The sequence below is a fragment of the Eucalyptus grandis genome, chromosome 4 (assembly GCF_016545825.1).
Source record: "Eucalyptus grandis isolate ANBG69807.140 chromosome 4, ASM1654582v1, whole genome shotgun sequence".
Taxonomy (NCBI): Eukaryota; Viridiplantae; Streptophyta; class Magnoliopsida; order Myrtales; family Myrtaceae; genus Eucalyptus; species Eucalyptus grandis.
The window spans coordinates 7,448,449-7,465,814 of NC_052615.1; the positions used below are offsets into that span (position 1 = coordinate 7,448,449).

The window sequence follows — 17,366 nt, forward strand, 5'->3', positions numbered from 1 at the left end:
AAGAAAAAATAAACTAAGAATAATAAAGGACGACAAGAATTTATGTGATTCAATATTGAGTGTTGATATCTACATTTACAGGAAGAGTTAATCATAAATAATCTGTTAAAAATCGAAGAATTAGAGTTATAAATGCTCACACAGTCAAGTATCTTTCATATTTAAATTGAACCTAAATAAAATAAGCAAAGGCACAATTCCATCGGGTGTTACGAGCTCTGTCCCCGGCCACATGGGTGATCTCTCCGTGCAGCCATTTCTTCGCGGCGCAACTCTAAGGAAGTTGCTGTGCGGCCATCAAATCCCTTTCTTACCGTGTGGCTGCGACTCTCGATGGAGGAGCACCCTTGCGGCCGGACTTGAAAGAGAAAGGAGCGACCTGGGGTTTCGGCCAGAAAAAAGATCTTCATATGTTTTACTTTGTTTTTGTCTTCTCTCATAAAGACCTTTTCACCCCCACGCAATAGATATAATATTAGAATAATGTGAGCCCCTTGTGTCATGTTGTGGCAGAGGACCTCTTTCCTCTCATTCGTTCCGACCTTCAGTAAAGATGAGTACAACCCTTGAATTTTACTGTGCTGCCAAACTTGACATTTATCCAACCGAGTCAAATCTCATGATTCAAATTTGAGATATAATTTAACATAAAGTACAATATATTACTGACGCAATTTAGTTGTTGTATGTGTGAACTTTGAGCGCAATTTAGAGTTCTGACAAGTTATGTACCAAAATAGTCATGATAATAGGGTGAGTGCCCGCTGAGTTGCCTGGTTTGTCCAATCCCCAGGCGAGCCATCTTCTTGCATTCTCCGATAGTCGGTCTCCGTCTTCACGGCTCCACAAACACTTAGAACATCACAATCATCATAAACTCGTGCCTACATCAAATTCAACGGGAAACTTCGAGCAATAATCAGCATTTTTTTTTTCTTAAAGCCGTTATGCTGTGAAGACTTCTCAAAAGCTAAGGCAGACGAAAGGTAGATTCGACACTCGCAGTTTGATTTAGACAACGACGCGAAGGTGCCCTTATAGAAATTTTTTTAACTAGAATATTGTTTTCCTTTCGCTGAAAGCGCGTTGGAGGATAGAAGCTTTCTGTTTGCAAACTCCTTGATCGTCTAATCTAGTGATTAGGCAACTTAGGGAAATGAGGCATCGCAGCAATTAACAGAAATAAATAGCCATGTCCGCGTTTTCTTTCATTTTTCTTACTGCAGGATCAATATGAGCGAAAAGGTGTAAAGTCCAGAAATCCAATTGGACAAAAAGGAAATTCTAAAAATGGTTTACTTTTGCAAAAGTCTGAGGAGTACTGGTGCAAAAGTATATAGTCTAGTAATACAATTGGACAAAAAAGAGATTCTAAAAATTGAATGCTTTTGCAAAAGTTTGAGTACTGGCGCCTTCCTCACTTTTTTTAACTCTTTTTTTTAAACTTCGATAGCTCCGTTTGCCGGTGCAATCTAATAAACGTAAAAATTTTCAAGGTATTTGCTTGGAAAGTAAATCATTTTGTTTTCCTCCATCACCAAACCTCTTGTTGATGAGTTATACGTAAGGAAATCTCTTACATTATATCTTACTTAAATCTGCATGTAATTGATGTTCATGTTAATATAATCTATCAATTAGATGTTTGGTTTGAGGACAAGGAAATAATGGCCCATTCTTTTATGGTATTTCAAGAATTATCACAATAATCGATCCCAATTGTCGTGTAGGTGCTTTAAAATTAAGCAAAAATTAGGATATGTTGCTAATGTAAAGGTAACTTTAAACAAGCAATTTCAACCATCCTTGATTTGAGAGTTTTAACTTCTCATTTTCTTACTAATCATCAAATCAAGATTGGATAATACTAATTTTAGAAAAATAAATATTTGTATCGGTAATGCATTGAATAACTACACTAAAATTAAGTAATGATTCTGATTGCTTTGCAAGAGTAATTTACTTCAGGAGTTCCTAATTCTTGACACATTCATCCGCTCCTCCACAGTATAAGAAGTATAAGAGATCCTTCTTCATGATTGACATCGGTGCATCATTTTCTCCGCTCTCTTGAGAGAGGTTAGATCATGGCCGGATCCAACTTCTCTCCTGCCTCCCACTACTTGGACAGTGAAGCGATCCGACTGCTAAGAATTATGGCACTGCTGGCCATCGCTGCTTCAATGTTAGTCTTTCTTGGGGTCTTCGGGTTGTTCAGGCGACGCTGCGGCAATCGCACATTAGCATTGGTTGCATTCTGCGCCTATAACCTTTCACCTGCTATCATCGCATACACGCTTGGCCTCATCCAAAGCGCTCCTTTCAGCAGTTTGTATTTCCCAGTGTGGGCGGCTTATCTGGTGGTGGTTCTCGGAAGCGCCGATTCCTACACCACACACAGCATCGAGGACATTGAACAGTGGAAGTCATTTAATCTCTACTCCGCTGCTAAATGTTTCATGACAAGTTGGATGATCGCTTCATACACGACCGACTCAATGTCAATATTGTGCGCAGTGTTTCTTTTCGTCATTCTATTTGCGAAAGTTGACGGAAGAGCACGAGCTTTGATGTTGGCAAGCAATTCTGAGATGGAGAAGAAATTCAAGTTACCAGCAGACTACATGCGCGACGAGCACGATCGCAATTCAAGCCGTGAAGATCCCGCTACAATGCGTGGGTACAAGTATTTGGTGAGATCGACGGAAGACGACGAGGTGCAATTGTAAGAGTTTTTCCTAATGTGGACTAAATTAATTGATATTGTAATTTACTGTTTTTACGGCTACCGTAAAACAGGGTTGGTCTAAGGTGAGATAGAAGGTTTTTAATTAGTCTAATATGGGCTCGGCTAGTGTGGGCCGAGTTGAGCCCGGCCCGTAATGAGAGGGATTGGCTGGAAACTCTATAAATAGTGCTCAAGTCTCTCCTCTAACCCTAATTCTCACATGTATCCTCACCTAAGGGACGTTTACCTAACGTTAAACGTGAGGGGGGCCGCCTCATTGAGCTAGTGATACGGAGGGCAATAGAGGAGAAGGACTTGATGCGTGGATCCCCTTGATATATGTGGGTAATCTTTTCCTACTTCCGCTTTATGTTCGATGGATCCCAAAAAGGTGCGTTAATCTTTCTACTCAATTACGTTCTTGTTCTGGTTATGGAGATCTTGGGATTGCGCAATTTGCGTCCAACATATGGTATCAGAGCCTCCATAACCTTAGAACTTGAATGCAATTGATTTTGCCCTAATTTGTATGGATTAGCCCTAATTAGTACAGTTTTTGCCCTAATTTGTGATTTTCGAGATTTTTTGTTAAATAAAAATAAAATTAAATCACAAATTCGGACTGGGCTCGACGAGACGAGCAAGAGGGTCGGCGGCGCGTCGCCGGGGGATGCCGCACGCGCCCCCACGCGCGGCCACGCGCCGCCTGGGCGTCGAACGCGCACCGCGCGTGAGCTCCACGCGCCGCGCACTCAGGCGGCGCGTGTAGGCGCGTGGAGCCTCCGTTCGGCGCGTGGTTGGCGGCGTTGGACTCGTATGGTGATTTCCTATCAAGTGGTATATTTATTTTACATGTTTGATATTTTATGGATGTGAAAATATATACGGAACCCTAAATACGTGTATTTTTGCGTATTTTTCTTATATTTTCTGTGATTTTGAAAATATAAGTGTTGGGTTATAGGTATATTATCACATAATCATTATAAAGGTGTGATTCATCAATAAAAATCAAATTTTATTGTGAACTGAAGTTGGCTTAATGAGATACAATCATTATGAGATAGTAATTGAATATATCTTGAGATAATGAGAAACAGTAAAGGTTATGAAATTTTTGTTGCTCAAGCATACTTCTTGACACGCTGGTAATCTTTGAATGATGGACATTTTAAGAACTCGTGACCAAACTGATTGTATTGATTAACATATCTGCTGTATGTGGGTAATGCATGTCAATTAAGTTACTGCATATTGTACATGAACTCATCTGGTCACTTGTTAATATCTATCGAGTTAAATATTTTTTATGGTAAGGGAGTATGACAATATTAATGCAGAGCAATAATATCTACTGTTGAATTTTTAGATATTTGGTTCTCTGGTTTGACTCAATTAATAGGCCCTTTGGTTGATTACAATGATAATTTGTTATTTCAAAATTGGCTAATAAATCAGTTGTTGGCCTTGGAGTCATGTTTTGCCATATGAAACTCATGAGCAACGAGCTTGTCAATATGGAGTACCCTGTATTGCTATTGATATTAACTTGTGAAGGATCCTTTGAATCGGCATTCTTTTGATGTTGTTATAATAATCAGTAATCGGGGTGCACAAAAGATGATTGCTTCTATGTTATGAGAAGTTTCTCGTGTTGCTGTGATCGTTGATCTCATTAGAATCTGTCAAAACAGGTTCGCTATATATATATATATATTTATATATATATGTATGATTAATTTTTATTAATGAATAAAGCAATGTAATTAGCATGATATGTGATTTTGGTGATATGCTGCCCCTATCACTAAAGTTAAAATCACATGTATATGGTGTATGTGAGGAGTAAAGTTTATATTCCTGGTATGAGAGAATTTCAATGATTCAATTGAGTAGTGACCGCCAAAGTGGCACGCTTGATTGGGTTTGAGAAATTTCGGTCTCGTATGATGATTGTGATGTCTCCTGATCTAATGCGTGGTCATACTCCCAAAGGAAGTGATTGTGTATTGGTTCATGGAGGGATACATGATAGTGTGGTGGAGGAGTGACCGATCCTAATGGTTCATATGCCCAAAGGTGATGAATTCACGAATATTGGAATATATTCTCATAACCCTTATCATGTGGGGAGTATACAACTGCATGTCATGTATTCTGCCCAAAGGTGATTATATGATTATGCATGTAACTCTCTGGATGTGTACTTGTACGTCAAGTTACACAGTACTCACATGATGCTAATTATATATATTGCTTGGTTTTCAGTCACATTTTCTGTGATTAATAACTCCACTATTATTGAGGTTTTTATTACTTCAAATTTTAAGTTATGGACATATGATTTGTTGCTTGAGAAATAAGCAATTGAATTTGCTTACTGTCCATGAAGCATTCCATTCTAGAACACTTGAAAAGAGGTTTGCCTGCGGACTGCACTGCTATAAGATGATGGAAGCCTTAGTTGCTTGAAATTATGTCTTGTCTGATATTGAAATTAGGACATATCTGCAAAGATTGTGTTTAAGTCCTAATGACATAGACATCTCGTATATAATTAAAATGTTGTTTCCGAAAGTTTTCTATTTAAGGAAAATGGCCATGATAAAGAATAAACTGGTTAAAAATTAGTTTTGAAGGATGTCAGGCTTAACAATGGCCGTGAGTATTTTGACAAGTATGACAATGCGAAATAGCTTAAATGGTCATTTGTCAAATACTTGGTAGATTCTGGGGTGGTAATTTAATTACTATACCTGAAAATCCTGACAAAAAGATTTGGCCGAAAGGCATAAATGCACCATGTTAAACATGGTGATGAGTATGATTAGTAAGACTAATTTATCTGATTTTTTTGTGGGCTGATATTATGAAAGCAACTTTTTCACATACAAAAGATGTCTCTTATCAAAGTTGTTTCATAAACTTCTTTTGAGTTATACACTAGACATAGATTATTTGAATCATATTAAATTTAGAGGTGTTATGCAGAAGTGAGATTATCTAATCCAATATTAGATGCGTTGGAATTTAGATTCACTCGGAATTATTTTGTATCTTACCTAGATTGTTTGAAAGGGTATTGATTTTAAGACCCTAAAGAAGATACAAGAATTATGGTATCATATACTGTAAAGTTTCTACAGTTTGACGAGGATAGCTGCTCTCAGACTATTAAAGATAATATTATGATGGATGTTACTGTATCTTTGTCTTTACTTATATAAACGATTGTGGTACAGACAATTGTGAAATCTCTTGTACCATAGACTAAACTTGTTGAGGTTTAAGGTACTATTCTTGATATAGTTTATAATGAAATTTCTTAAACCTCTCAAGTGCAGAATGAAGTGGTTGCAGCTTTATTAAGGAGATTTGTTAAGGAAAGATGATCAGTTATACCATCAAACTATATAGTCTATTTGTGAGAGTATGATTACAATATCCACTATATGGTTGATGTAATGACATATTTATAAATGTCATTTCTTATTCTCAATCAAGTATGTGATTAGATGCCATAAAATGTGATATACAATCTATGAAACATCATAGTGTTTGGAAACTTACTTGCCTAAAGATTACAAGTTCATTAGTTGCAAATTGGCATTCAAAATTAAAAGAATTTCATAAAAAAAAAAAAGATTATGGAATTTAAAGCCAAATTGGTAACTGAAGTTTTTACTCTGAAAGAGGGGTGGATTGTTTATAGTGAAGAAATAAATATTTCTTTATAGTATTTTTAAAGATTCTTTCAGAGTGAATGTGGCATTAATAATTTATTTTGATATGGAGTTACGCCAAATAGATACAAAATCTATATAGTGCAACTGGATGATTTTGCAGCAGATTCAAGTAAACTTGTATGTAGACTGAAAAGTTCTAATTCATGATCTTAAGTAAGTTTCCAGACAATATTCTTAAAGTTTCATAGTGTTGTTATTTTGTTCAATTGGGAACAAAGTAATTCAATATACTGCAAGGTCAGTGGGAGGAAATTTATTTTTTCTCATACTTTATGTACATGATGTTTTGCTTACAAGTTGTGACCTTGAAACATCTTATATCCTTTGTACTGAGGTCTGTAAGGATTGTTTTTGCCATATTATATTAGATTTTCTCAGAGGACATTTGCTGATTGTATATTGGAAATATTCAATATACATCATTGCAAGCCAGGAGTTGCTCCTGTTGTTAAGAGTGATGGACTAAATCTATCACATTGTCCTTATTTAGATATTGAGAAAATCTAATTAAATGGTGTACCTTGTGTCAGTGCACTTAAAGTATAATGTATACTCGAATTTGCATTAGACTAAATATCGTCTTTGTGACGGGACTTCTAGGAAGATATCAGTCAAATCCAGGACGTGATCACTGGGTTGTTGCCAAGAAGATTTTAAAGGTACTTAAATAAAACAAGAGATTATATGCTAATTTATAGACATGTTCAATTCTTGCAGTTAGTAGGGTATTTAGATGTAAACTTTGCTGGCTATTTTGATGACATGCAATCAATAACATAATACATATTTATGTTAGCAGTAAGTGCAATAAATAAATTTCTATGTCATCTTCTACTATGTAAGCAGTGTTAGTAACATTCTTTTAGGCTGTTACTTGGGCTTTTAAGCTCCAGAACCTCATGAAAGGAGTTGATCGTTTTAACTTTATGGATAGATCCATACGGTTGTATTGAGATAATAAATTTGTAGTATTATTTATTTACTACAGAGGCCTCAAGGGATCTAAATATATGGTGGTAAATTTTTTTGACCAAAAGCAAACAGTACAGAAAGGTGACGTTTTAATATAATATATATTTCACAGATGATGTGATTGCAGATCCACTAACTAAAGGCCTACGCCCGTGTGTATTTGAGTGACATATTGTTAGCATGGGCCTAGGAGCATCATGAGATGCTGTTGTTTAGTGGGAGCTATTTTGGCTTTACTCTGATAAGAGTTTCATCTGTATTCGTTACATTTTGTAACGGTTTGATATGTATCAACTTTTGCATTCAATAAAATATTTTTGAATGTGTTATTATTATGTTGAATACATATTGATAAAGTCTCAAGGGATTGTATAAACCTTGAGTGAAGGCTAGGGGCATCCGGGCATCCGGTTATTAGCCTTGTGCATATGTCTTGTGATACATAAATAAAGGTTAACCATAAGGACAAGACATATGTGGGTTCATTGGAACCATAAAGCATTCTCTAGTGGCACAAGTTTTTGTGACGCCTAAAGTTAAGAGAATGGTGACTGACAAATGTGATCTCTCTATGAGAGATGTTATCCATTTGCCACACTACCATATTGAATCCATATCAATAAAGTTGAGAACATTCGTGACCATGGAAGGCTCTGTGTGTATACATGCAGTTACCGCCATGATTCGGTGTTTAAGACTTTATGGGATAGGATTGACTATTAAGAATTATCTCTGGACCAAATGTGCGCACATACAATACGATTTCAATTAATATAGTCCAAGTGGGAGAATGTAAGAGTTTTTCCTAATGTGGACTAAATTAATTGATATTGTAATTTACTGTTTTTACGGCTACCGTAAAACAGGGTTGGTCTAAGGTGAGATAGAAGGTTTCTTAATTAGTCTAATATGGGCTGGCTAGTGTGGGCCGAGTTGAGCCTGGCCCGTAATGAGAGGGACTGGCTGGAAACTCTATAAATAGTGCTCAAGTCTCTCCTCTAACCCTAATTCTCACATGTATCCTCACCTAAGGGACGTTTACCTAACGTTAAACGTGAGGGGGGCCGCCTCATTGAGCTAGTGATACGGAGGGCAATAGAGGAGAAGGACTTGACGCGTGGATCCCCTTGATATATGTGGGTAATCTTTTTTCCTACTTCCGCTTTATGTTCGATGGATCCCAAAACAGGTGCGTTAATCTTTCTACTCAATTACGTTCTTGTTCTGGTTATGGAGATCTTGGGATTGCGCAATTTGCGTCCAACAGCAATCATTATGCTCACCCACGATGTGGTGGCGAGAGATAACACGATGGCTCAAATGTAAAAAGCAGGACGATCCACAAAAGAGTGTGGAGGATAGATTTATCACCTTGGAGAAGGTTTGGGAATGCGAAGGGAGGCTTTTAAAAGAAGGAGACCCGAATGGGCGACTCAAGGATCTGTGCCTGTCATTTTCGCTCTTCAAGTTCATCTGCATGAAATTCGCTGGCTATTCGTTGCCTCAAGAAGCTCACAACAAGTTACAGCGCTTGATTAAACATATGCTTAGTAAAGAGAATGGTCATGAGTGAGTTTTTGAAGTCATTGAAGTGGAACTTGCATTTCTTTTCGATTTACTCTACACCAAGTACCCAGTGAATCTCGACCTGTATCGTTCATTCTGCAGATTTCTTCTACTCGCTATTGTGGTTGCTGCTCCTCTGATTGCAAAGTTCTCTGGAAAACATGACTCTTGCGACTGGCTAATTTTGTCTGATGTTGGTCCAAATGTTAGTTGTAATGGTCTGGCTAATTTTGTAACAATCTTCCTTATGATGTCAATCCTAGTCATCGAGTTTGTAAATTTTTGCATCATGATTTTCTCCGAATGGGCGAAGGTGACGTACATATGCAAGTATGTGCAGAATGATTGGTGGCTAACGAATAGATGTTCTGAGAAGTTGATCGAGATAATGTGCCGAGTTTGGTTACAGCCTTGGGGAAGACAACTTCGTCAATACTCGCTCCTCCAAGCATATAGCTATTCTCCATGGAAGTGTATAAATAATAGATTCACCGCTGCTTATTTCGACCAAGAAGGGGACGGTCAGAAACAAATTGCTCCCATCAATTTGTCTAAACAAGCGAAGGAGGCGATTGCTCAGTCTCTAATGAAGTATTTGGAGGAGGGGCAAGTGTCTTTGAGGCGCAATGACTTGTCCAATAAGTTCTCAGAGGCATGTAATCTTGAGACAACTACTCATGTTATAATGGTCTGGCACATAGCAACAACTTCCTGTGAGCATGAAGTGCCTTTCGCTCAACCTTTACAAGATCAGACAGACAACTTTGACATAGCGACTAAGCTATCGCAATATCTTGCTTACTTGGTTGCTTACGCCCCGAGGTTGCTCCCTAGTCACCCCTGCAGGACCGAATACATATTTGGTAGTGCTGTCAGCGAAGCCAGAGAAATATTGGGAGGTTCCTTTGTTTCAATGGAAGAGAGGATTCGAAAGCTAAAAGAAATTGACAACGAACAATGCTCAGAAACGATCGTGGGTCGAGGCACGCAGCTAGGAATGAAGCTTGTGAATGAATTAGAGGATAAGGAGCAAATTTGGAAGGTCTTGGCTGACTTCTGGGTGGATATGATTCTGTATGTGGCTCCTTCAAATAATACGGCGGTTCATGCGAAGTATCTCACCACCGGGGGCGAGTTTGTGACTCACGTTTGGGCTTTGGTCTCTCACGTAGGCATTACGAGAGATCCACGCGATCGTGAGTAATATGATGATCCAGAGAGGAGCTGAACTTGGCCTTATTTTATGATATTATGCCTAGTCAGCTATTAAAAATGTCTATATGGTTGTGTATGTTTGCTGTAGTCTCTTTATCTTGCATCGATCCCTCTTCAGACTTTAGAAAGCTTTCTCGTGTATGATGCATGACCTATTTTATGTGGTGTAATGTGTTGCTTTAGCAAGGGTCTGTTAGCAAAGGCTCGAATTGGTTGTATTATGTCGAACTTGGGCAATATGTAATGATTTTATTGTTGTTTGTTCACACTTTTACATGTTACAGTACATGAGGTTATGAGTACACAGCAGAAATCTCATACCTTCACTTGTGTATATCGTTACAGGAGAGCCTAAGTCTGAGTCCATCAACGCATCTAATTGGATTCACATTCACTCACATGTGTATTTCAATAATCTCGGCCTCACATAGGATCTTAGTTGTTAGGTGCACTCCTCCTTAATCCACATTATTATTTTGTGAGGACTGCAATAATAACAACTACATTTTACCAAAAAAAAATAATAATAACAACTACAACCTTCATCCTCTCCCTCTCTCTCTCTCTCTCTCTCTGAGTACATGGCAGAAATCTCATACCTTCACTTGTGTATATCGTTACAAGAGAGCCTAAGTCCGAGTCCATCAACGCATCTAATTGGATTCACATTCACTCACATGTGTATTTCAATAATCTCGCCCTCACATAGGATCTTAGTTGTTAGGTGCGCTCCTCCTTAATCCACATTATTATTTTGTGAGGACTGCAATAATAACAACTACAACCTTCGTCCTCTCTCTCTCTCTCACACACACACACTCTCTCTCTCTCTACCATGAAGGCTTGGTAGAAATTGCGTTGGCTACGAGATTCCTTCTTGGAAAGTTTCACCCAACATCAATATGCATTAGGAGTGGGCGGGCAACCAATCAATCATCATATTTGATACCATTTGTTAAGAGTATGCAATAAAAACCCTTACTTTACTGGAAGTTGCCAAGAATGAGCTCAAGTTCAAGCCTTCAACCAATTTAGTTGGAAGAATTCAATCAAAAGTTTAACCCAATGAATTATAAGCCAATTACGATTTATTAACTATCAAACTTCATACCAATTCTTTAATATGAGACTTTTCTAATACAATTTATGTGCATCTTGACATTCATTTCCCAGAACCACGAGCAAAGTAGACAACCATATCAGGTATGTCATGAGGCAGATCGGAGCGCTTTGAATGAGGCCAAGACTAGGTGATGACGGGCTGAAATGGTGACCCATGAAAGCTCCCTTTTTTTTCGACATCTCCTCATTGTACCAAAGACTTTAAGAAATATGTACAGGCAGGGCTATGAAGGTCAATAGAACCCTAATCCGCGGTGCATTCCGAGTAAAATTGCATGAACCACGCATCCTCATACCAGAATCTCACGCTTTGGGTCCTCTTCTGTTTAAGCTTGTCTAAAGCAAGCACTGTGGAGGAGAGTCTCATTGGCCAAAGATTCGGACTGGCCATTTCCGGTTCTTTTTTATAATCTTTTGTCCAGTTCCTTTTTTTTTTTTTTTTTTTTTTTTTTTTTCGGTTTTGTGAAAAGCAATATGTTTCGTTGAAGAATGTATCTATATTATTTTAAGTGTATTTCGAAGAGATCTCGTTACTTCGGTAAATGGCAAACCGTCGAGCCCTGCTGCTAATTGCCAGAAGCTGAAAATAACAAAGATCCTCGAGGGAGCAAAGTCTTCCGTACCTCCACTTGCTACAAGTTCGGTTTGATTCCACTTTCCTTCGAACCACACTGTGCTCATTGTCACGGTCCTTCCAAGTTGGAGTTTGGTGGATTGCTAAATAGGCGCAAATGATTTCTCACGATGTAGTACCTATGCCTAGCACAAGTTCTCTCGACCGTATGGATTGCGACTTGGTTTATTGGTTAATTAATTATATAATTTGGTGTTACTTTAAGATCCGCCACTAATCTGTGCTAAGCAGATTAAGGTTCAAGTAAGATGCGAGAGCTCATCTTATTTTTACAAATCAAATATTCATGGGTACGAGACTTAATTGTGCACTTTTCAGCTAACACTTTCTTCTAGAAGGAATTATGGTGGTATTCTTGATTTGCAGGATTTGTTAGCTTCAGCATTATTTCACAACATGATGTAAGCCAACCAAAGAAGTCATTGCCTATCTAGATAATTGGACCATAACAGATAAATCAACAAAGAACCATAGAGGATGTTAGAGAATTACATGGATCGGTATAAGTGCCAATACCTACTTCATGAAAAGAGTTAGATACCTCCTACTTCTATCGATTAGACATTTATAAATACACAAAATTTGGGATTTAATTGCAAGTTTCGTAGGACTTAATCGCAAATAATTCGGATAAGGTCTGAGTTGTCTCTAAAACCGATTCGATTTTGACAGTTGTCCTTAGATGGAATTCTCTGAAAAAATATGTTATGAATTTTAGAAACTCAAAACTAAATGTTTGTTGCTGATTCCCCTCTCTAGCTGTTCAAAAATTTCGCGTCATTTCGAAGTCGTTTACTATTTTTTCCGAATTTTCCAAAACTCGGTGATGGACCTTTCACGGTAATTCACAATTTTCGGGTCAAACGGATAAGAATTGGGCTTAATGGTGTTCTTGAGATTTAATCCACACACTCAGCTTTTTAAAGGCATTTGAATTGCATTAATCGGAGTTCATTCTTGGACAAATTGATTTCAAAACTAAATGACCCAAATTTTGGAATTAATGAACGAGTGATCCTACTTGGGCTCACTCTCATTGCTTGGTTTGCTTGGGAAATAAGACCATTTGGTCTGAACGCATGCTTAGCTTTTTGTGTATGTGCTTGCTAGATGTGTGCATAGGAGAGATGCATGTACGTGGGGAATACCAAAGGGAAAACGAGACCCTCAATTAAGGGATCAACGGAAATTGACCATCGTTTGTGAACACAAAGAATGGCCAATAATCATTAATCACAACTTAATAAATTGTAGTGGCCTTAGGACGGGACAATATGTGTGCATCCAAAGGCCGAGCTCGAGGCCCATTTCCAAATTTGTGACTTGTTTGTGATTGTTTTGGTATGAAATGTGCATTTGTATGCCATGGATTGTATTTTTAATAGTTTGAATAAAAGGACGACCTCATCAAGACGTCTCGAGGACGAGGTGGCTGAAATACCCATATGATGAAGATGGCGTAACCGATGTCCTATCCGGTCCATTTTGTTTTATCATTTACCCCGACCATGTCTCGGGTTTTCAATTCAAGATTGTATTAAATGCTCGACAAGTTGTGGGTTTTTCTTTCATGCACATAAAATAGCTTGTCTTTTACTTCATTTGAATGTTTACTTCTCGCAACACAGTTTCATTAATTGTGCACCCTATTTTTTTTATAATGTTAAATTGCTCGAAAGAGCCATCTACGTGTGGTCACCTAATGATGCTTTTGCAAAAAATTGCACAAAAATGTAAGAACAAATGGATGATGACTTTATGTAACAACCAAACTAATTAGTTACCGAAAGGGCATTAATAGAAACAATTAGCGTAACCCAAGTCCCTAAACCTTCGATCTCTGGTTCTATAGAAATCGAAGGGGCACTCCTGGCTCTCGATTCTAGCCGACCCCCAAAAACAAGGCTAGTGGTGACTCCTAGTTCAATATTTAAGGTGCTTAAAGAACTTTAAAACAAACTCCTCTCACGCAAGGTATGGGTTTGAGAGGACCAATGTTTAAGATCGATAGTTTGTTTTGCAATATTAGCAAATGATGGTCCATTCGAGACCTTTGTTTGTATGAACCATTCGGATTGTCTCTTGGAAAAATACCTCTAAACTCATCCTTCCCCTTGTTCAACCAAAGTGGCGAGGTTGGGTTGCGACAAAGATCACTCTCTCCAGTGTACTGACATGATCTAGTTATCAATAAAGTTATTGTTTCCTTATGCCTTTTTGCTGATGACAAAAAGGAGGAGAGATGTTGATGTGAAGATGATGTTGACATGCGTTGACATTTCTATAACGTATCAAAATAGGGGGAGTATAGCTTTGTGCTGAGATGTTTACTATGTCATCATTGCTCTTAAGGACTTACAATAATTTATGTTTTCCACTCTTATCCTACAAAAGATCATCTAGACTAATAAATCTCCAGGTAGTATGAATATCTTATGGAGATCTTATCATTTGTTTATGGTGCACATTCCTCGAAAAAGATTAGCACGCAAATAGACCATTTATTTTTACTTCAAGTTTCATCAATAATTATCTTTCACATCTGCGAGATAGTTTTGTCATTATAAAAAAATGGAGATTATTGAATAAACATTTCTAAGTGATTTTGATGATTTCCAGACCATCCTTAGTATAATATTTACTATGATAAATGCAGATGTTTGTGACAAGTATTAAAGACTATGTAATGTCCATGGTGTGCTCCAAGTAGTAAAATATTGTGATATTTCTTGATACAATTTTTCAATAAACAACACCAAATATTTAAAGGTCAATTGATGTTGATATTTGTATTCAAGGCTATGCATATTAGGTAATTGGTATTGTGACAACAACGTTCATCTTATAATGTTAGTTGGTTAAGCAAATTAGCTATTATGGAAGTAGATATGTCCAGCAGCGGAATCTAGATGATAACAGAAATCAAGAAGCTAGGCTGTCTAATAGGTTTGTCATAAGCTGTAGTGAAGGGATAGTAGCAACAGCTATTTTAAGTAGTCTGCAAATGTTCACGAAAATGACTGTATGGACAGTTCTATCTTTGGATAGCAACATCAACGATAACTTCAATGACTATTTGCTTCTCCAATCCACCTCCAATGGATAGATTGAAGATGGGTATAAAAGAGAAGATCTTAGAAGCCAAATAAGAGATACATGCAAATACAAAAGACTGAAAATCTGTCATACATTGTGTCTCAAGCAAAATGCTCTCTTCCGACTATTTATCTAGGTGTGGCTTTGCCATTTGAGTAGTTGTGCTAAAGATTAAGTGTATGTAAAAGCAGCAGTTGAGTCTTGATAGCATGATCTATCATGTAAAAGGATCAGTGCTTGTTGATTGTAACTTTCTGAGCAGATTAATAATGCAATGCAAACCGTCTTGTGGCTATTAGTTTGAGAAGTAAACGTAGGCTTGGGGTCAAAGTGTAACCACTACACATCATTGTGTGCTATTGCTTTTCTCTCTTATTTCTTCCACAAGCACAATACACTCACGAGTTTTGAACCAGCACTTTAACTATATCTACTTAGCATAAGCTATTTTCTACAAAAGATTGTCAAAATTTCTAAAACAACCTATTAACCCATCATCTAGGTTGTATTGTTAGCCCCTAACAAGCTTTTTGTAGCCTTGAACCATTTTTTCTTCACACGGCAAGCTTTAGTAGCCCAAAATGACCTATTTCCGTTAGGTGTGCAAGCGTAGCCTTGGAATTTTATTTGCATGATGAGCTTTTGTAGCCTAGAGCACCCCCCTTGATTTAGCAAACTTTCATAGCCTAGGGTCTCTTTCTTCACATGGCGAGCTTTAGTAGCCTGGAGTGACCTATTTCTGTGAGGTGTGCAAACGGAGCATTAGAACTTTATTTGCACAGTGAGCTTTTATAGCTTGGAGTGCCCCTTGAAATTGGCGAGCTTTCATAACTCAAAGTTTTCTTCTTTGCACGATGAGCTTTTACGACCCGAAGCGCCCCTTTGACCTGGCGAGCTTTCGTAGCCCAGAGTCTCATTTGTTTTTCTTGCAAATATCATGTCGGTATTCTTACTCACCTTAGTTTTCAAAAAAAAAAAAATGTTCATAAATATCCCCCTAACCATGCTCTTTACACTTACGTTGTCATTACTTGTAAAAATAAAATTAGGTATCACATTGTCCTTGAAAGAAATCTCTTTAAACTCTCTTGCAAAGAGAAACAATTATTGACACTTTTTTCTAATAAAACAAATAAAAATAAAAAATGGTAAAAACAACAAAAAAATATAGTATAAAAATAAAAAAGGAAGGCAAAAATATAAAAATAGACGAGCATGGATAAATTCAGCCACAAGAATAAAAAGAGCAGAGAAATTTTATTAAATAAAAAACAGTAGAAAAAATAATAAAAAGTAAATAAATATAATAATAAAAATCGGGGGCCTGTATTACCTAGCCCCCCTTTTTTTAGCCAAGTTCTCGGCTATCCTCATTTTCCTAACACTTTTTTGTTTCTTTCTGGGCCCAACTTTCTTTCAGTCCATGATTTAGCCCATCATAGGCCCGGCTTTTTCTTTCTCCTTTAGGCTCCGTTCAAAATATTTTCCTGGAAGTTATTTTCCAGGAAAATGACTCTATTTTCCGGTGTTCGGCCAAAATCTAAAATTTCAACGGAAAATATTTTCCACCGTTCGTTAGCTCATTTAATTATTTGGGAAAATTTATCAAAAATTAAATTTTAATATTTTTAAATGACCAAAAAAATTATTTTATTTATTCATATTTTTTTTAAAATGATTTTTTTAATTATTTATATTTTTAAAATCGAATTTTTTTTCTTTTCCTTCCTCCTTCCTCCTCCTCCTTCTTCCTCCTTCCTCTCGCCGTCGTCTCCTTCCTCCTCCTTCCCGCCGCCGCCTCCTTCCCCGCCCGCCGATAGATGGCCCGGCTGCCCGCCGACCAACACCCGGTGGCGATTCGGCGAGCTCGAGGCTCGGCCGGTCTCACCCGAGCTCGCCGGATCTGGGCGACAGAGCTCGAGCTCGCCCGGATCGGCGAGCCGCGAGCTCCGCCGCCAGATCCGGCGAGCCGCGAGCCCGCCGCGCGGTGCTCCCTCTTGAGCCGGATCCTCCCAGGCTCAGCAGAGCGGCCGAGGAGGAGGAGATCGAAACCCTAAGCGAGAGTGCAAAAATTTATTTCCTTTTCATTTTCCCAAAGTCTAAGGAGAATTTTCCGTTGACTGGAAAATATTTTCCTTGAAAAAAAAGAATGGAGGCCCGGCCCTATCTCACCAAGCGAATCGGGTATGCATTCTCTTCAAACACCCTCTTTTTGGCCGCTATTCGGGAATCGAGAGCATTGAGCTCTGGTGATGACCTTGTTGCTGATGGAATTGGCTTCGGACCT

The 17,366-nt window shown here is 38.0% G+C and overlaps 1 protein-coding gene across 1 annotated transcript; it reads left to right on the forward strand.

Annotated features, from left to right (window-relative positions):
- Positions 1–8,734: 8,734 nt before the first annotated feature.
- LOC120292466 lies at positions 8,735–10,216 on the forward strand. The gene is made up of 2 exons (XM_039310665.1): positions 8,735–9,015; positions 9,115–10,216. The coding sequence occupies exons 1-2, from the start codon at positions 8,735–8,737 to the stop codon at positions 10,214–10,216; spliced, it is 1,383 nt and encodes a 460-aa protein (XP_039166599.1).
- The last annotated feature ends 7,150 nt before the right edge of the window (positions 10,217–17,366 follow it).

What these genes read in the sequence shown, in the direction of transcription:
- LOC120292466 (XM_039310665.1), top strand. Translation starts at nt 8,735, where the DNA reads ATGTGGTGGCGAGAGATAACACGATGGCTCAAATGTAAAAAGCAGGAC. An exon ending in AGTAAAGAGAATGGTCATGA is followed by an intron (nt 9,016 to 9,114) that starts GTGAGTTTTTGA and finishes TTCATTCTGCAG; the next exon opens with ATTTCTTCTACTCGCTATTG.